A 20,139-nucleotide genomic window follows, 5' to 3' on the forward strand; every position below is an offset into this window, starting at 1 on the left:
ATAAAACTTCCTGCAGTTGCAGAGCAGCTTGACACCAAAAGAATCAATCACCAAGAAACAGAGAACCGATTCCAGATGAACCCATCACCCTTGGCAGAGACACACAGGAACTCTCAACAAGTGTCTGCTCGACCCAGACCGCACTTCCTCCCCCTGGGATCACCGGACCCCAAAGCCCATCCCGTTTATTTAGGGTTATCCTATCTCACAGGTAATTTAACATATGGCATTGCTTCAAGCACTGATTTAAATCTATGTGGATACCATAGTTCAGAACCTCTAAACTGAGGTGATCAACCATTTATCTTGTAAAAAGCTTATCTTAAGTAAAAAGCTGGGATTTATTCCTATACATTTAAACTACATTGTTCCATGCAGTAAAGATAATAAGACATTGACTGCCAAAGCGTAATAAAACTATTTTCAGTCTTTTAGAGGCTAGTTAGCTGGTTTAAGTGAATTCTGACCACATTATTTGACTCTACATGTTCTGATTCCTTTTCCACTCCAGGCTGCAGAGACAGGATAGGCAGGGCAATAATTGAACTCTATGGACACCATCGGGGATGGGAATCAACAGTAACGAGCCACGAGCTTTTCCAGATGCTGCTCTACTTCTATTCTATCACAAGGTGAAGAAACAGTATCTCAGATGGTGAAACTCAAAAAATAAAGCTTTATCAGTGTTTAAATTATAATTTGGGGGAAAATAATCAAGTGGCAACAGTTACACAATTTTTAAAGTAAAGACTTTCCATCACTTTGAGGATCTCCTCTATCTGATCACCATGTCCTCCACGGAGGAGTCTTAAGACTCGGGAAAAAGCTATTCCATCACTGTGGCAGAGATCGCTGCAGTAGTTAAAAAGCTCCCAGGCAGCAGGGCACTAGATGTGGAATAGATTCGACCTGAGTTTCTGAAGGCTCTGGACACAGTGGGGCTGTCCTGTTTGGCACACCTCTTCAATGCCAGATGGAGGACCGGGACAACACCCTGGAGTAGCAGGCTGGGGTGGTTGTAGCAGTTTTTAAGAAGGGGGACTGGGGACTGTGCTCCATCTATTGAGGGATCACACGTCTTTGTTTGCTCCTGCCGGTCTTGGCCGGGATTCTCTTGTAAAAGAGATTCTTAATCTTATTGGAATTTTCTTGGTAAAATAAAGGTTAATAACGATATATGAAAAATTATGTGTTTATTTAAGGGCCTTTTAAACATTTTACTAGGGTGCCTGTACATTTGGATGGTAATGTAATAGTATGACAAATTACCTTTAGTTAAGACCAGAATTATTCATACACCTGACAGATTTAGGTCTAAAATAAACTTGTAATGTTTTTTTGACAATGAGAAAAAATGCAGAAAAAATGTGATAGTGAATCTCTTGGAGCTAAAGATTAGGGTGATGGCAAGGAGTCTTTCTAACCTCGTGACTTGGACTTCACCAAAGATGAATGTAAATATAGTAATAATTAAAAATCTATGAAAACTTGCGACAATGTCATCAGCTAATAAAAGAAGGGTTTGATTACTGTAGTGCTAATAAAGATTTTTTTATTGGTTATTAAAAAGGCTATAAATAATTGTTTACATGCCATTTTTTTTTACAAAATGCAAAGAAAACAGATAAAAACTTTTCATTTTAAAACTGATACCGCTTTTACATTGTCTTATTATCTTTTAAGAGAAGCCTGGCTAATTTTCCATTAGAAACAACCTTCTTGGTTAAATGATAGCAATTTCTAATCTAATCTAAAGGATGAATCATTTTTGGTCTTGACTTTAAATTTTATCAGGACTTCTTGTATTTAATTATCAGTTCAAAAATGCTTCTGTTTGTGTCTGTTTGCAGAAAAGAAATTAGAGAAGCTGGAATGACGCTAATATTCGATGCTAGAAGGAAAAATCCTCAACCACAGTTCTACAAGGCTTTGATGGCCCTTCATGTAAGAAGCACATAAAGTACATTTCAGCAGAATACTGCAGAAGTTAATCATTTGCATGTTAACGTGGGACTGGAGGGCCGCTTTTTGCAGATAAAGACGCGTAGGTAATGGTGGTTTTGAGAATCTCACATAAGATGTCCTTAAGTAAAAATACCACAGTTATCACAAATGTTACTCTAATATCTAAACTAGAAACATTAAACATGATCTAACTATTTAAAACAGAAAAGCACAATTAGAGAGAAGGGCTTCACACCTTTAGTTTCCATGGTGTGTACATGTTCTGTACCATACATTTTCCCAAAAAGCTATTTTTTTCTTTCCTGTTAGCAACAGAAAAGTGCAGTAGTCACTACCCTTATGCAGTGCTCTTCAGCCTGCATAACAACAGGTGGGGGAGGGGCAGTGTGGTTATCCTCTATACTTCATACAGCATACTGCCATCTCTTGGTTACTCAGGCACTTTCTCTGACCTCCATCAAATAGATTACAAACTAAAGGAACGGCATGATGGGAATTTTTGGTGGTGTAAACTCGTCCATGACTCGTCTCCAATTATTTATGCGCTCCCAGCACAAAAAATACAAAACATTACAAACTTAAAAATAAAGTTTAATTCTAAGAATTTTAGGTGCTTAATACTGTTTTTACTGGATTAACGATTGTTGTTCTTTTGTATTTTGGATCACCTTAATTCACTAAAATATTTGCCTATTTGTTAACTTGTTACAGGAGTGGTCACCCCGTGCAGTGAATAGTTTGGTACTGCTGGTGGACAAACATAACAACCATCAGCCAGAAAGATGTCCTGGAATCCAGGTCAAATTCTTTCACTCATCAAAAACCTTTGTGTTTTCTGTTGAGAGTGTGCATTCAGAATTTTCTCTGAGCCTCGTTGGCCTTGAAGATAACAACAGACAACATTGCAGAAGGAATATGATTTGAGGGCTAATGTAAAAAGCAGTTATATAAAGATAATCCTTTTAATTGTACATGTGTAATGTTGGTGCAGACTGATTTGGTGACATCAATGAAAGCATTACTCAAGCTGGTGGAGGTGAATCAGCTGAGCTCCAGTTTGGACGGCACAGCTCATGGCTACTGTGACTGGTTAGAGCTGCACCAGGTGAGCATCTCTTATCATCTGGCTGTTTTTGCTCCAGCTTGACTTTCCAGGGATCCTACAAAGTCTCAAAGAGTTTGGGCAAGAAGGGAATTTGCTTCTATCATTTTCTAGGTCTGGATAAGTATAAAAAACAAAAATCAAGTACAGGAAAATGTTAGATTTCCCCAACTAATTTTCTTCTTCTATTTTCTTAAGGAGATCTGTCTAATATATTCTAATAAATGCAGTGGTTTTTAAAGTATTTTGACATACTTTAATTTGTCAAACCTGACCTTACCTACGTTTTAACATTTTACCCATCAGGAGTTTAGTTTTTGACTTAAGGACTGAAAGCAAAACCACTACCTGTTTAGTCACCACAAAACTTTAAAGTCAGTTTAAACTGGTCCTCTGGTGCTTAAACTGATATTTTTATATTTTTTACAAAGAAAATAAAGGTACCAAAGTTACTCAGCTTTGCAAAGAATCTAAATCCAGTCATTAAAGGCAACTCCATCCCTAATTTAACAAGTCCAAGAGTTATAGATTTTGAATAAGAGATACTCCCAATGCTAAAAAAAAACATGAAATGCCCTTATACCACACTCCAAAAATCAAAAGCCATCTTCAGTATTGAGGTGTTTCATTGTTTCAAGCAGTTTAAAAGTTAATATTTTCTACTCAAATGTCAAGAATGTTCTAAAAATAGCAGAAATTTTTTTTAAAAATTTAAGACTGGAAAAGTATGGAACATTGAAGTGGAAAATGAACCGAACAGGTGATGCACAAATTGCTCCCTCATTCATGTGTGTCCAAATCTTTGATTTTCAGAGACTTTTCCCTTTTGTTAACAACCTCCAAGAAGCTTCCAGCTTGCTGCTGAGAGCCATCAGTAAGTTAGAGGAACTGCAGATGACAGAGACTGTGCAGGTGATTCATCTCACAAATGACATTATTGCAAGTTGTGTAACTCAGTCATGACTGATAAAACAGTGTGAGAAAACTGTATTATACGTGTACAAAAGTATAAGTGAAAGCACTCTGTCAAACAGGCTGTGCAGCAATGCATGATGGACCGGAGGACTCTGATGAGGGACGTCTTGGCGGACAGTCGATTGGTCAGCCTGCAGAGGGACGGCGGGGCCATCTTGGCTAGGCTACGGAAGGAGAGTGACTTGAAATATCCTCACTGTGAGGACCTCAGGTACCCACTATGAACATTTAAAACTCTATATTAACTCTAGATGAGTTTTAATGTTAAACCATGAGATCCAGTGTTCTTCCTTTAATAACATTTATGACAACCAAGATTTTATCTCCAAGCCAGAGACACCCCTGGCGTTTTTTCCTTTCTTTAATCAGGAAAGCCAAACTGAAGCTAAGATCTCATCTTCTCACGAGGGCCTCCAATACATGAGTCTGTAACTGGTCTGAAATGTTCTTTCTACAGCTGGAAATCTGTCTGTTTTTCTTCATACAGTGATGCAGTGGACTCAGTAACCAGTCTGTACAACTATGTAGAGGAGCAGGCTCACATCCTCGTGCAGCGGACGAATGCATCACTGGAACACCTGGAATACCTGCTCCAGCTCAGGGAAATGGAGGAACTCTTCCTGCAGGTCTGTCATGCTTTTGTCACGATCTCTGATTTTTATTCATGTTTGAGTTCAGGTAAAATTGCTATGAATCAGAAAAAGGCGGACCCAAGATACACAGTACTGAAAGTTTAAAAGGTTTATTCAGCCACAGGAAAACGTCACACAGGTAACACTCCTCACAGCTTCCAGGAATCACTACTTTTGTCTTGCGTGGAACTTGAAACCCAGAGGGGAAACCTCAGTGGGCGGCAGGCGGTGATCTCCACAGCACAGGTAAGAAGTGACTCCAGGCTGAATAATCCGAGGGCTAGGCTGGCTCAATAATCCAAGGACAGAAACAGGGTCAACGATCGGAACAAGAGGCGTCAGGCAAGGGGCAGGCAGAGGCATAAACCAGATGCAGGAAACAAGGTCGACAACCAGAATCCAAATAGTCCGACAGGGAGCAGGCAGAGGTATAAATCCAAAAAGCAAGGCAAGGTCAAGAACAATGATCAGACAGGAAGGAACGCTGGATATCTACTCACACAATGGCTTTCAAAAATCTGGCACTGTCTGCTTGTCAGAGTCAGTATATATCAGGGAAGACACAGGTGCTTGGCATTCCACAGATTGCACTACACTGCAGCAGCCACCAGTTGCATCTAATCTGCTGATTGCAGCCAAGTCGGGGTTCCACGAAGGGCTTGACCTGAGAAACGTGGAACGTGGGGTGAATCCTCATGGAGTTGGGTAATCTCAGTCGTACAGCGACAGGGTTGATGATCTTAGAGATTGGGAAAGGTCCAACAAATCGGGGTGCCAATTTCCGGGATTCTACCCTTAATGGGAGGTCCTTGGCAGAGAGCCAAACTTTCTGCCCCACCTGGTACTTAGGGGCAGGGATCCGTCTCCGGTTGGCCGTTCTTGACTGAACCAGTGACATTCTGATCATCGATCTCCTGGCCTTTCTCCATATTCTTTGGCACCTTAGGGCAACCGCTTCGGCGGATGGAACATTAGCTTCTCTCTCCTGAACTGAAAACATGGGTGGCTGGAAACCAAACAGAACATGAAAAGGGGACAAACCAGAGGCACTTGATTGCATAGACTTCATGGCGTATTCAACCCAGGGCAAATTTTGTGACCACTTGGTCGGGTCAGACTCACATAAGATACGAAGTTTGGTTTCAGCTTCTTGGTTGGCTCTCTCGGGTTGGCCATCAGACTGAGGATGAAACCCTGAGGAAAGACTAACAGAAATTCCCAACAACGAACAAAACTCCTTCCAGAAACGTGACACAAATTGGGATCCTCTATCGGAAACAATGTCATTTGTAATTCCAAGGAGCCTGAAAACTTCTCGGGTCAATATCTCACCCATCTACTTAGCAGATGGAAGCTTCTCCAAGGGCACCAGATGAACCATTTTTGAAAATCTGTCAATTATGGTTAGTAGTACAGAGTGACCATTAGAAACCGGTAGACCTGTCACAAAATCCATCGCAATATGTGACAATGGGCGAGGGGGAATTGGCAAAGGGTGCAACAACCCCGCAGGGGGGTGACGAGAAGGCTTGGCTCGACAATATTGAGTGTATTCAGCAACAAAGTCTTTGACATCCTTGACCAGCGATGGCCACCAAAACTGAGTTCGAACTGTCTGAATGGTTCTGCTGATTCCTGGATGACAAACTAAACGAGAGCAATGACAAGACTCCAGTACCTTGGGCACAAGGCGTTCAGGGACAAAACAGCGGTCAGGTGGACATGATGGTGGGATAGGCAGATCTCTAATGGCTTCCTGGACCTCCCTTTCCACCTCCACTTGGGACACAGACAACCTGACGGTTTTAGGAAGGATAAACTCCTCTTCACCCGCAGACTGAGATACTTCAAGCTCTTGAATCCGGGATAGGGCGTCAGGTTTGCCATTTTTACTCCCTGGCCTGTAAGATAGGGAGAAATTAAAACAACCAAAAAACAAAGCCCACCTAGCCTGTCTGGGGTTTAGCTGTTTTGCTGATTTCAGGTACTCCAAGTTCTTATGGTCAGTCCACACCATAAACGGCTCCTTAGTCCCCTCCAGCCAATGTCTCCACTCTGTCAATGCCAACTTGACAGCCAATAACTCTCTGTCTCCCACGTCATAATTCCGCTCAGCCTGTGACAGAGTCCTTGAAAAGAAGGCACATGGGTGAACACGATCATCCTCACCTCTTTGGCTTAATACAGCTCCGACCCCAGTCCTTGAGGGATCCACCTCCACGATAAACTGTCTCTCTGGGTCAGGAGACCATAACACTGGAGCTGACGTGAAGAGTTCCTTTAACCTATTGAAGGCCTTCTCTGCATCCTTATTCCACACAAATTTCACCTTGGAAGAGGTAAGAGCGTTTAGGGGAGTAGCAACCAGGCTGTAATTTCTAATAAACCTCCTCTAGACGTTTGCGAAGCCTAGAAATCTTTGAAGCTGCCCGCGATCACTTGGAACAGGCCATTCCAATAATAGGCGGTGATCTCCACAGCACAGGTAAGAAGTGACTCCAGGCTGAATAATCCGAGGGCTAGGCTGGCTCAATAATCCAAGGACAGAAACAGGGTCAACGATCGGAACAAGAGGCGTCAGGCAAGGGGCAGGCAGAGGCATAAACCAGATGCAGGAAACAAGGTCGACAACCAGAATCCAAATAGTCCGACAGGGAGCAGGCAGAGGCATAAATCCAAAAAGCAAGGCAAGGTCAAGAACAATGATCAGACAGGAAGGAACGCTGGATATCTACTCACACAAATGGCTTTCAAAAATCTGGCACCGTCTGCTTGTCAGAGTCAGTATATATCAGGGAAGACACAGGTGCTTGGCATTCCAAAGATTGCACTACACTGCAGCAGCCACCAGGTGCATCTAATCTGCTGATTGCAGCCAGGGAGACAGGGTAGAGCAGACGTGCCAAAATCATGACAAAAATGTACTGCGGCATACAGAAAGTTGCATCCAACCATGACTGGCATGTATCTCAAGTTAATTTTAGGGTTTCAAAATGCTTTATTTAGGCCATTTTTTTCAAGGTTTTAATAATGAGTCAAAAAAATTTGCTAAGAAATTAAAGAATAATTTTAGTTTCGTGTATAGAAAAAAATAAACCTAGCATGTAGTATTATCATTCCAGCCTAAAAAAGAAAGTTGAATGTATCAACAAAAACAAAAAGGAAAATGACTCTCCTGAGAAAATGAGTCTTTATTATTATCTTATTCTGATATAGGTAATAGATAATAGAAAGTAATTTTGTGCTGTAATGAAGGAGGACAAAACTTTTTAGACGAGAAAGCCTTGAAATTTACTCACACATTTCATCAAAAACAGATGAGAAACCAAAAGCAGGACAAACAAGACCGTAAGAAAATGAAGGCAGAACTATTTTTACGTAATTACTGAAGGGCTCTAACTCACTAACTTGTTTATGAACTGTTAAGTTACATGTTTAAGTCATATCTTATGTATGTGAAAAATAACTCCATCTTAGATAACAGACTTTAAACAGAAATCAATCTGAATACATTTTGCACATCTTAAAAAATTTTTTTCTGAATAACAACCTACTTTGCAGATTCAGCAATGGTTTCGTGTAGAGGGAGAGCGCCACCTGCTGGAGGTCAAATCAGTTGAGGACTCTGGAGACAGAATGGAGCAAATTCTCAATAGCTTCACTGGTTTCCTAATTGAAGCTAATGTGAGTTTAATTTTCCTTCATGGCTGTTTTTCTGTAGTGTCTTTCCGTTTCTCCACCTCCTTGAATGTTGCGCTCCTTCCTCCTCCAGGACCGCAGGCACCACGCCATGTCCATAGTGTCAGAAGCAGAGAGACTGCAGCAGAGTGGACTCTCCTACACAGAGACAGGGGTCTTCAGGGCTCTCATCTGCACCTTTAAATCAGACCTGGAGGATTTCTTGTGCAGGGCAGAGGCATGTGGCAGAGAGCTGCAGAATATGGTCAACTTGTGTGATTTTTGTCGGCAGGTGAGATAGAGTTCAGAGTTTAAGTTCTTGCCTTCGCTTGAGTAGCATTTGGTTTAGGTTAAAACATGCATATTTTACAACACTAAAAAAGTCATTTTGAATTATAATTTTTTCAAACAGGCTGTGGAGCTGGCCAATGAATGCACTGAATATCTGAACCTTACCGAAGCCAGAAATCACACAATCCAAGCATCTGAAAGTGCCTCATGGGTAGGCCAAACAAACTCTCAGTTGTTACAGAACCAAAGCAAAGACACCTGCCCAAACACATCTCTTTGCCAGTCCGATGTCCAGGCCTCTCCTGACAGACAAATTCTCCAGTCTTTCCAAGAAAGGTTCCTCCACTTCAGCTCAGAAACATTCCAAGAAATGAAGGTCCAGGCCAGCTCCCTGCAGGGCTCTCAAGGGATGCATGTGTGGAATGCTGCCTGGCTGAGATTTCATGTGGCTCAGAAGCAGCTCCAGGAGAGGATGAAGGGGCTGGATAAAATTTGCCACCAACAAAAAGATCCCTGCAGCAGTTGTGAGGGTCATTTTGTGGATGTGGTGAGTACCAACGTTCAGACAGCTTCTCCTGGCGGCCAAAGATTGGTGGTACAGTCAACCCCTGGGCCTCAGCATCCTCAGAGAGAGGGCATCTTGCCAGGTGCAGAGGCTTTAGGTAAAAGGAAGCCGTTTCTGGACAGCAATAGCCCTAATTCAATGACTGGAGGCTGCAGTAACATTATCATCAAACCAGAAGGTAACATTGATGCTGGAACAAACCGGATATCAAAGGGCCCGCAGCATTCACCTCACAGGTAATTAACTTTCTGCTGGTTCAAAGAGCGCTACTTTAATTTTTGAACATTTCTAATTGACACAAAGTGCTTGTTTTTAATTGATTCTTGTTTTTAATAATATAACTATATGAGTTCAATTAAGTTTTAAGTCTAAGATCACAAGACGCAAATACAGTGGCATGTAAACATTATAGCCCTGAAACTTTGTCCCATTTTGTCACATTAAAACCAAAGTTTTCAATAAGTTAATTGACCTCAATTGCCTTATGATGTCAGCTGTGTGTAATTTAATCCACGTGTTCAATGGGGCCTCAGAGGTTTGCCAGAGAACATTAGTAAACAAACCGCAGACTAAGGAAAACAGCAGACAGGTGAGAGATAAAAGTGTTGAGGCGTTTAATAAAACAAGATTCTTAGCTTTGATCCGTACAGTCCATCTTCCAACAATTTCAGTTTCTCATGGTTCAAAGTTGGTAGAAATTCATGCAAAAGCACTTCCAGCTGTAGCTGGAGTAAAAGCTGGTTCTACAAAATATTTAATGGGGGGGTGAACACAAATCCTTTTCCTTCCACTCTCATTGAACAATTATGCACTACTTTGTGTTGGTCCATCAAATAAAATATATTGAAAAATGCATCATTGTAATTGTAAAACTTCATTCAAACATTTTTTGCAGCACTAATGCAGATTAAATTATACTATTAAACAGAATTTTTTCTTACTGTTGTGGTACTGTTGTGGTATAACCTCCACAAAGGTTTTAAATAAAGTTATGTGGGTTTGGAGTCTGTAGTTAAATCAATCAGGTTGAGGAGAAATGTTTTAATAGATCCACTTAGGAGTCGAGCTGCAGAAACCCACTGTGAAAAGTAAAATTCACCAGTTTTTTGGTTTGCTTCATTTTTTAATAGGTCAGCCAGGAAAACAGAAAGAGAGGCAAGGAAGAGACAGACAGGCACAGCCAGAAGTGAGAGGGATGCTGCTGCTTTATCTCAGTCCCACCCTGTTGGCTGTCAGTGGTTTCCATGGAGACGGGGTCTTGCACCGAGGTCGGTGAGCCAGGACTCGAGCACCACTCAAACCCCAACTTCTGACTCCACACCTGGAGAGCAGGGGGCTCGACCACCGTCATGCTGCTCCCACCACGGCCAACCATCCTGCCGAATATTGCAGGAAGCTCAGAAGTTCCAGATCTCCCGCCACGGGAGCTTCTGCTCAGACAACTCCTGCGTGAGCGACTGTGGGCCTGCGGGGGGTAATGGGGCCGAATGCTGTAAACACTCCAGTCTACCTCAAGAGAGATATGGGAGAGCGTTTTGTTTGTCAGGTCCACAGGAGAATGCCAGCAGTGCTCTGTAAGTTGACTATATCAAAGTGAAGTATGGCTTTTCCTTACTGATTTAATTGATGCTGTACCTTTCATTTTAAACCATGTTACTCTCTGAGATTTTATTAACTCATTTCTGTCCCTAAGCTGACAATGAGGAACTTCAGGTATTGTCTCCTTGTGTTTAATTTTCATTTATTATGTATGTTTGAAATAACAATCTTATCAAGCACAACCTCTAAGTGCTATAATGGCATCTAGGCCTATCTATCAAGTTAAATGTAATCAGTGAAAAGATTTACTGTTTCTTGCAAAGCATCTAGAAGTATGATTTGCCTGCAGGTTGACGTAATTTCTGAATCCGAAAATTCACAATGCATTATTTTTGCACTGGAGTCACAAAGCAATTAGCACTGAAAGCATACAGATTCAAATATTCTCATTAAGTCTAGCGTATGGGAGCATTGTGCCTTCTATTTTGTGTCAGCTCACTGTTGTCCTTTCTACAGTCATAAACACAGCAGGTACGGTGAAGTGATCAAAGAGACAGAGAAAAATTAAAGTGGAGCTAAACTCCAAATCAACTCTTTTTAGCAGATAAACTATAAATTTGGCCTTCATGATGCTATATTTATGGTTACTTTGCAGTTTTCTACATGTTCCTATAAAAATCTTTAATTCTGTAATATTTGTCCTAAAGCTGTCTTAATTCTGCCCTCTTTGGGTTGAACAGCAGCTACTGCAGTTTAATTTTCGTGTTGGTTCAAATGGTATAGCTTAGTACATGTCTACGTCACTCCCCATGTTCAGGTGTAAAACCATCTCACTCAGACACACGCCCTGGTAAATGTACACTGTCGAACGTTTCTTACTACTTTGAAAATTAGACCATTTTAGCAATGATGCTGCTAACATGCCTTTACTACACAGAAACCGGACTCGTTCTTTCCTCCGCTGCTTTGGCAGCACTGGCTTCAGGCATCGCTGAGCCAGCGCCTTGAGCCAGCAGCTCGAACTGATAAGGCTCAGGCCCGCTGGGCTCCATAAAGCCTTCCTCAACCTCCGGTGACGAGGGTTGTAAAAAATCCTCCAACTCAAAAGACCCAAAAGTCATGGCACTACCAGTGTTGATCTGCTCACTCACCATGTTTCAATATGTCAAATTAAGCTAGCTGCCACTTTCCTTGGTCCTCCTGACCACAACCCCCCAAACCCCTCCACTCATCCCCACACTTGGCCATACTTGCCCTTAGTGTCTCTTGGCACTGCCCACTGTGGTGGCAATTTTCAAATGCCACCAAAGTAGAATTATGTCTTTACATGCAGAATTATGTTTTAATATGGGGTTTAGTTCCTCTCAGGGGTGTTTTAGGGTCTTGAAACATTGGGGGTTTTAGCCCAGACCCAAAATGTTTTAATTTTTATAAGACAGCAGCCAAGTTTCTAAGTCATTTAAAGTTAAAATAACGTAGGACATGTTGTGCCAGATCTCTGTTTGCACCGGGTTTTGATTGAATGTAAATTATTGTGAATCAAACAAAGAAGGTTTACAATAACTTTACTTTGTGGCACTGCTGCCTTGCAGCAAGAAGGTCCTGAATTCGACCCCCAGCCGGGGGTCTTTCTGCATGGAGTTTGCATGTTCTCCCTGTGCATGCATGGGTTTCCTCTGACGGTTAACTGGTTTCTCTAAATTGCCCTTAGGTGTGTGTGTGTGTGTGTGTGTGTGTGTGTGTGTGTGTGTTCCTGTCTTGGCATCACAGTGAGAACCATTTTCCCAATTTCACCATCTAATTGAGGACCGTTTGTACCAAAGTGAAGACATTTTGCTGGTCCTCACGACCTATTTTGCTAACGGTTAGGTTTAGGACTAAGGTATGAATTGAGTTTAGGTTAAGGTTAGGGTTAGGCATGCACTGGTAATAGTTAGGTTTAGGGTTATTGTCAGGGTTAGGGCATAGAAAGGGTTGAAAATGACTGAAAATCAATGGAAGTCAATGGGAGTCAACACATGGTCCTCACTACATATAGCAAAACAAGAGTGTGTGTGTGTGTGTGTGTGTGTGTGTGTGTATGTGTGTGTGTGTGGTTGTTTGTCCTGTTTGTGTCTGTGTTGCCCTGACAGACTGAGCTAATCTAAATTTTTGCTGACAAAATGTGTTCTTAAACCCAGATATATTTACTATGGGCCAAATAAATGTGCTTCTTTTCTCATCTATGTAAATGATCTTTTTAAGCGTTACACTCTCATCCAAATGTTTCACTCCTGAGGCTCCATGGTCTTAATTTCTTACGTTTGAACAAAAGGAAACTGGTATAATGTTGATGTATTTAAAACTTAGCCAAACGGTAAGATCCTAAAAACACATTTATATAATTTAATTATGCTAAGAGCTTTCCAAACATTTCATTAAAATTGTTTCTTCTTCCAAGAACCTGTTCTGTTTTACTGGCATCTTTTCATCCCTTCATTCCACTTATGAAGACATTTGGCTTGCCAAAAATAATAAATGAAACATTAACAGCAGTCTGTTGTTCTCCGCTGAGCATGTGAGCCATGAGTTAAGTTCTAACTATTAAACACTTTCTAAGAGAAATGGGTGTTAAGTTGTGGTGTTTGAAACATAACATAGAGCCTCAACCTGGACCTTTCTTGGACAGTCATATTTTATTTTATGTTATTAGTATTAATATTACAGTTATTAATAACTGTATACATATGGTATGAATACATTGCCTTGAGTAATCCAGTATCCTTGTTTAATTAGTTTATATAATATCACGTGTGTTATTCAGAAAAATAAAACAGTTAACTAGTTAATAGTAAACCTGTGATTAATTTCTAGGATTTTTATTTCTCATACTACACCTTTAAACAATGCAGAGCTGTATGTTTAGAATCAGCACAGAAGATATGAAAAGGAAGCTGGAGGCTTACTTTTACACTTTTTACTATGTCTTTGTTCAATTTCATTTAAATTCAGTTTAATTTATATAGCGTCAATTCACAACACATGTTGTCTCAAGGCACTTCACAATGTCAATTCAATCGAATCATACAGATTTCAAGTCAGGTTCATACATTCCAATTAATCCTAACTGTCAGATTCAGTTGTTTATTCAAATTGGTTAAAAGGTTTTTCTATCTAAGCAAACCCAGCAGATTGCATCGAGTCAGAGACTTGTATCAGTCCCTCTTCCTGGATGAGCATGTAGAGACAGTGGACAGTCACTGGTGCTGACTTTGCAACAATCCCTCATACTGAGCATGCATGTAGCGACAGTGGAGAGGAAAAACTCCCTTTTAACAGGAAGAAACCAGAGCAGAACCAGAACCAGGCTCAGTGTGAGCGGCCATCTGCCACGACCGACTGGGGGTTTGAGAGAACAGAGCAGAGACACAAAAAGAGCACAGAAGCACTGATCCAGGAGTACTTTCTATGGGAAAGAAAAGTAAAATGTTAATGGATGTAGCTCCTTTAGTGGCTTCATCTAGGAAGAAAAACAGATCAACTCTGAGCCAGTTTTCAAGTTTAGAGTATGAGAGAGAGCACATACAGTTAGTTACAGTAGAAGCTCAGTCAGTAGCTATGTCTAGGAGAAAAATAGGGTTAAACACTGAAAGACAGGGCCAAGTGTATCATCGGTAGAAGGTGAGCATTAGGTTTTTGGCTGCAGAAGCTTGGACGATACCCCTCTCCATGAAGGTATCACATGTGGACAGTCAGAGTGGACAGAGTGCCAGTCTGCCGGTGACAGGTTAGGTGATTATATGGAGAACAATAGAAACAAATCAGATTGTTTTTTAGATAAAAATGTGAAATCCAATGCCATTTTGTGGCTTAGTGCATCTTTTTAATACTTCTAAATTTCGTCTCTTAAGAGATCCAGGGCTGAATAGCCCTGGATCTTTGCAAAGCCAAGTTCTGACGACCTGCCTGGTTCCACTTTTACCTTTTTTTATGGTTTTAATTAATTGAACTCTAAGCTGGTGAGGTATTCCTCAAAACTGTAAGAAATAAATCTGACTGTAAAAATCATATCAGAAGTGTTTTTAAATCAATAAGTGATGCTGCGAATTCTAAAAGACATTCCTCTAACTAATTCATTTGGAAATAAAAAGCACTGACAGAAATTTGAAATGAAATGTAAGATTGAAAGTTATATATATTCTATATAAATATATTGTAGTAACTTGTAACTACATCTGAATATAGACCAAACACTATACATCCTGTTAGCTACATTTAATAAATCATCATTTAATACATTATCTTTGGTTTCTATAGCAGAGGTCTGGCTGCACACACTTTCAACACCTCAATACCCTCCAATCCCCCACTGTGGTCATTGGTCTGACCCAGCCTAGTATGGCATAGATTCTTCAGGGCTCCTCACCCAGTAAAGAGTTATTTATTTTAGTTATGTTTATTAACATCAGTGTCAGGAGCATCTGTTGGGATGTTCTCCATCTACAGTTTTTATTTGACAACATAATTTTAAACTCAAATGACATCAGATAAAACATTAGCAATAATATCACATACTCCTAACTGGAAGAGAGGATAAATTTATCTTCTTGGACATCCATGCCTCTTCGTCAAATCAGCAGCACAGCAGGTTGCTTTTTTCCTCTTTGCCTTTCCTGCACCAACCTTACCACCAGTTTTCAGCATAAGGTATTTTTTGTGTGTAACACAAACAGTTCTGGTCTTAGAGAACGTGATATTATTTAAATGGGCTATTATTCTCATCAACATACATACGTTTAGGTGGAGTTTCCCTTACATACACGCATAATACCTCTTTGAAATGTAGGCAAATTGCATCGGCGCCAAGAGATACGGGGTTAAGTTGTTTTAGATGCAGACCTGCTTCTGCGTTTCGTATTAAAATTAGAAACACATGCAAGGTTTGCATATGTTTGGCACCAGCAAATATATTTGTGAATGAGCTTTTCTGTGTGTTTAAATAGAGAAAGTATTAAATACAACTGAAATGGTTTACAAAATCTGTCTACTGTTGGCTCAATGCCCATTTTGTTGAATATTGAAAAAAAGCTCCTCATAGGGATCAGTTACTCTGAATATTTCCTAGCTCTAAATTGCAAAATTTGGTGTGTTAAATTGTTGCCAAAGAGGGGCAAATGTTTGTTTTCATGGCGGTTTTTATTAGGTAGACAAATGCTTTCATTAAGCAAAAATATACAAGCTTACTTTTCTAACATATACGTTCATTTCTACCTTATTTCTACCTCTACCTCTTCATGTTAAAACTGTCAAAACTACTTAATGTGATTTAATTTTCTTAAACTTTGTGCATACTCATAATTGTGTAAAAAAATAACAGGGCTGAAATTGACTTAAATCAAAGTTAATTTATATTGATGCCTCTTTTTTTTAATGGAGCAAACCACTTAGCAGTTCTGTACAAATGTGTACCTCCACTAGCGCTAGTTGCACGTGCATCTGATATAAACATTGAAGCTTAACTTATCTGCCACCTATATTTGTTCTCACACAGCTTGCCTATTTTTTAAGCTAACCCTTAAACATTGAAAGATCTAAAGAAAATAGCAACTTATTTGTTTTCTGAAGCATACAATGTCCCACCCTTTATGCCTGGTTGCAGGTAATAGATTTTCATTCCCCTTTGTGTCACCAGGAGGCTGCAGCATGTCATGGAGGAGCTGGTGTTTACAGAGAGGGAGTATGTGCGCTCACTGGGTTACATTCTGACTCACTACCTCCCCCTGATGGAAAGGTTGGACATTCCTCAGGATCTCAGAGGCAAGCGAGGGGTTATCTTTGGCAACCTGGAGAAGGTTTATGACTTCCACAGCCACTATTTCCTGCCAGAGCTGGAGGCCTGCGAGAGGCAGCCTGCCATGGTAGCTCGCTGCTTTCTCAGACATGTGAGGAATAAACCACAATGTCACTCTCTGTGCTGTCTGGATAAAAAAAATTTGCAAAATTAATCCTAACCTTGACTTCCTGCAGGGTGAGAGTTTTGGCCTGTATGCCTTGTACAGCAAGAACAAGCCTCAGTCAGATGCTCTGATTCTTCATCGTCGCCATGACATCTTCAAGGTTAGTTTTTGTCCCTGTTGTCTGTTATTACTACTCTGTACTACACTGGAGTGATCGACCCTAAAAGCATTGTGCCTTTAACATATATCCTATACATGTCCAAAATGCAGCTCAGGGCCCCTTGCGGTCCTTGGAATGACTGTGTGGCCTTGAACCACAATTGGTCTTCCAGAACAGGCGGTTAATGCAGATGGGCAAGATTTTCACTCACAATTTAAAATCTCCCTTTGATGGAAAATGTTAGCAAATGTGTGCAAGCCAAAGCATTCGACTTTTATTGAGAATTGTTTTGTCTCGTTTTAATTTCAGAGTAAATGGGACCACAAACATTCAGTGACTTTTACTCAAAAGCAGACTTCACTGATGTTGGCTAAATAGAACCAGCGTTTTGGAAGAATGACTGACCTGTTCTTGTTGCGTAGAAAAGACTGAAAAGAAATATGGACCAACAAAATAGGACACAATCATTCCAAAACCTCTGTAAAATGAATGCTTGTCTTTTAATAGGGCAAATGTTTGAGAACCATTTCAGGTTTTAAAATGTGACAAAAGGTTTGGACACTACTGGTGTAAATGTTGTTTAGTATCAAATAATCTTAAAAGTAAATTGTAACACAGAACAATCATCATAGTGGAAGTTTCTGAAAATAGGTAAGACAAGAGAACATGCCTTTCAACTAAGACAGATGTGTGTTTATCTTCACAAGAGAAGAATTGACTACAAAGAAAACAGCTTTTTGCCTAAACCTGTATTGTCAATATATTAATCGAAATATTTAAAACAATTGGAATTGTGACAAACAAGACAGGACGAGGACCCAGGTTTGTCACAACGCAAAGTGAAAAGAATGGAGGGAATAAAAAAAAATATTGAAGTTAAATATTAGAGAACTGCAAAACACTCTTTAGTGGGACGTTTTGCTACTGCAATAAAATGAGTTTATGTCAAGGTTATCTGTATGCATTGTTTTGTGTTGGATGTAATTTGTCAACAAGACAAACTATATTTGCTTCCTTTCTAACCTTTCTTGCTTTTACCAAGCTTTAAAAAAACAAAAGCTCTGAACATTTCACACAAATTCAGAGATATATTCACATCAAAGGGTTTAAAAGGTGGGTGTAAAGCACTGGGAGCTTTAACATGGCTATTTTGCATTTGAAACAAGTTATCTTTTCTCCAATTGCAGAAGAAGCAGCAGGAGCTCGGGGACTTGATGGACCTTTCTTCTTACCTACTCAGGCCCATCCAAAGGATCAGCAAGTACAGCCTCCTGCTGCAAGATATGCTGGCCTTGGTCGGATCGTGCAAATCAAAACAGCACAATACTGCTGTGTGCACACATGGTGTGAGCAGCGGCCTGGCTGCATCAGATCCGACCAGCATTGAGAGAGACAGAGAGAGGAATGAAATTCAGGCTGCTGCAGACCTAATTCAATTTCAGATGCGTCACGGCAACGATTTACTCACCATGGATGCTATTCAGGATTGCGACGTGAGATAATATAATAGCAGACCACTTATACTGTAGCCACCAGAGTTAGATGACACAAACAGCAACTTTTTTTTCTTTCTTGTGTTTGCTTCCCATCTGTTAGGTTAACTTGAAGGAGCAGGGGCAGCTGATCCGCCAAGATGAATTCACAGTTTTCTTTCGGAAGAAAAAATGTGTCCGCAGAGTCTTCCTCTTTGAACATTTGATTCTGTTCAGCAAGCCCAAGAGAACAGATTTTGGAAATGATGTTTATGTCTACAAACAATCATTTAAGGTTTGCATACACTGGTTTTGAAACAAACAGCTGCTGGAGTCTTCACACACTACTCGTTTTACCTTTTGCATATGTAATATAGTATACTGCATTTGCAGTAAAATGCACTTTTCATCGTCACACTTTTCCAGTAAAATTGAAACAATGTGATCTCACAAGAAAGTCTGATAGTCTTTCATTTTAAAACTACTCTAAATAATTTCCTCTTCTTTTTATGACACTGATAGATGTTTTACTTAAATAATTTATGCTCCCTTTTTTCCAATTTAAAAGGGCTCTGTTCACCATTTCAAACAATCATAATCCTTGCTATTTTGACATTTAAGGGGAATTAAAGATTGTTACTCAGCGTGAAACCTTTGGATTTATTTTTCATCCTTGAGTAACACCTTGAGTAACACCAAAAGCATTTCTGTATGTTTGGTTTTGTGTATATTTTCCAGACAAACGATATAGGAATGACCCATAATTCTGGCGTGAGCGGTCTATGCTTCGAGATCTGGTTCCGCAGGAGAAAAAGTGAAGACACTTACACTCTGAAGGCCTCAAGCACTGAAGTGAAGAAAGCCTGGACCACTGACCTGGAGAGGATTCTGTGGAACCAGGCTGCTCACAGTAGAGGTGTTTTTATGAACATACTTAGATTAAAAATGGATTAAGAGGTTTACAAAAATCTTTTTAAAAAACTTATAATGAATACATAGTGTGTGTTCCAGACTTGCGTTTGCAGGAGAGAGTGTTTATGGGAACGGGTCGCAGTCCTTTTATGGACATTCAACCCAGTGATGCTGCAATTTGTGACCGAGCTGTCGGCTGTGTCCTGCCTGGGAGAAGTAAGAAGCTTGCACCTCTCACAACACTTTAAACTATCCTGGTACAGTTTTATTAGATATTCCAGACACTACATCTGAGGGTGTTACAGTAGCAGCTGTCACAGTTCAATATGACCATATCCAGGTTCACTTACCTTTCATATTTAACTAATACTTTTATATCTTAAAATTGATGCAATTTTCCAGGAGAACAAGAAATCACAGCTACCAATTTAAGTCTGAGACCAAGTTTAACAAAATTAATCATTTGTTGAAAGTAAATATTAAAGTCATTAATAAAACACATACCTATATAATAATGCAGGGATCAATAAATGTCAGAAGCTAGTTTCTTGTTCAGTGTTTAAATAAATCGCTAGTTCTGAAGGTAAGTGACAAGATACAGTGCCTTGTTAAACCATGAATACATTACAAACGTAAACTTCAATGTATATTATTGGAGTTTAATAAAACAGACCAACACAATGTAATGCACATGTGTTAAGTGGCAGGAAAATGGTACATGGTTTCAAAATGTTTTACTGATACAAATCTGAAAGTGTGGCATGCATTTGTATGACAAACCTAGATGTATAACCATGGTTATACATCTAAAAACATAATCTAAGAAGCAGGCAAGAGCCCCATAGTAACTCTGAAGGAGCTGCATAGATCAACAGCTCAGGTGGGAGAACCAGTCAAGAGGCCCAGTATTAG

The 20,139-nt window shown here is 40.1% G+C and overlaps 1 protein-coding gene across 2 annotated transcripts in view; it reads left to right on the forward strand.

Annotated features, from left to right (window-relative positions):
* The window catches only part of LOC124872252, a 46,356-nt gene that overhangs the window by 17,861 nt on the left and 8,356 nt on the right, over positions 1-20,139 (forward strand). For both annotated transcript variants that reach the window (XM_047372027.1, XM_047372034.1), the window contains exons 4-21: positions 17-211; positions 512-632; positions 1,851-1,944; positions 2,677-2,763; positions 2,957-3,070; positions 3,881-3,979; positions 4,102-4,253; positions 4,530-4,668; positions 8,236-8,358; positions 8,447-8,644; positions 8,765-9,444; positions 10,339-10,782; positions 16,419-16,668; positions 16,754-16,843; positions 18,031-18,336; positions 18,440-18,610; positions 19,054-19,231; positions 19,327-19,443. In XM_047372027.1, coding sequence (XP_047227983.1) covers positions 17-211; positions 512-632; positions 1,851-1,944; positions 2,677-2,763; positions 2,957-3,070; positions 3,881-3,979; positions 4,102-4,253; positions 4,530-4,668; positions 8,236-8,358; positions 8,447-8,644; positions 8,765-9,444; positions 10,339-10,782; positions 16,419-16,668; positions 16,754-16,843; positions 18,031-18,336; positions 18,440-18,610; positions 19,054-19,231; positions 19,327-19,443 — 3,558 coding nt within the window. The remainder of the gene's footprint in view (positions 1-16; positions 212-511; positions 633-1,850; positions 1,945-2,676; positions 2,764-2,956; positions 3,071-3,880; positions 3,980-4,101; positions 4,254-4,529; positions 4,669-8,235; positions 8,359-8,446; positions 8,645-8,764; positions 9,445-10,338; positions 10,783-16,418; positions 16,669-16,753; positions 16,844-18,030; positions 18,337-18,439; positions 18,611-19,053; positions 19,232-19,326; positions 19,444-20,139) is intronic.

Source organism: Girardinichthys multiradiatus, chromosome 1 (genome assembly GCF_021462225.1).
Source record: "Girardinichthys multiradiatus isolate DD_20200921_A chromosome 1, DD_fGirMul_XY1, whole genome shotgun sequence".
In the NCBI taxonomy this organism is placed as follows: domain Eukaryota; kingdom Metazoa; phylum Chordata; class Actinopteri; order Cyprinodontiformes; family Goodeidae; genus Girardinichthys; species Girardinichthys multiradiatus.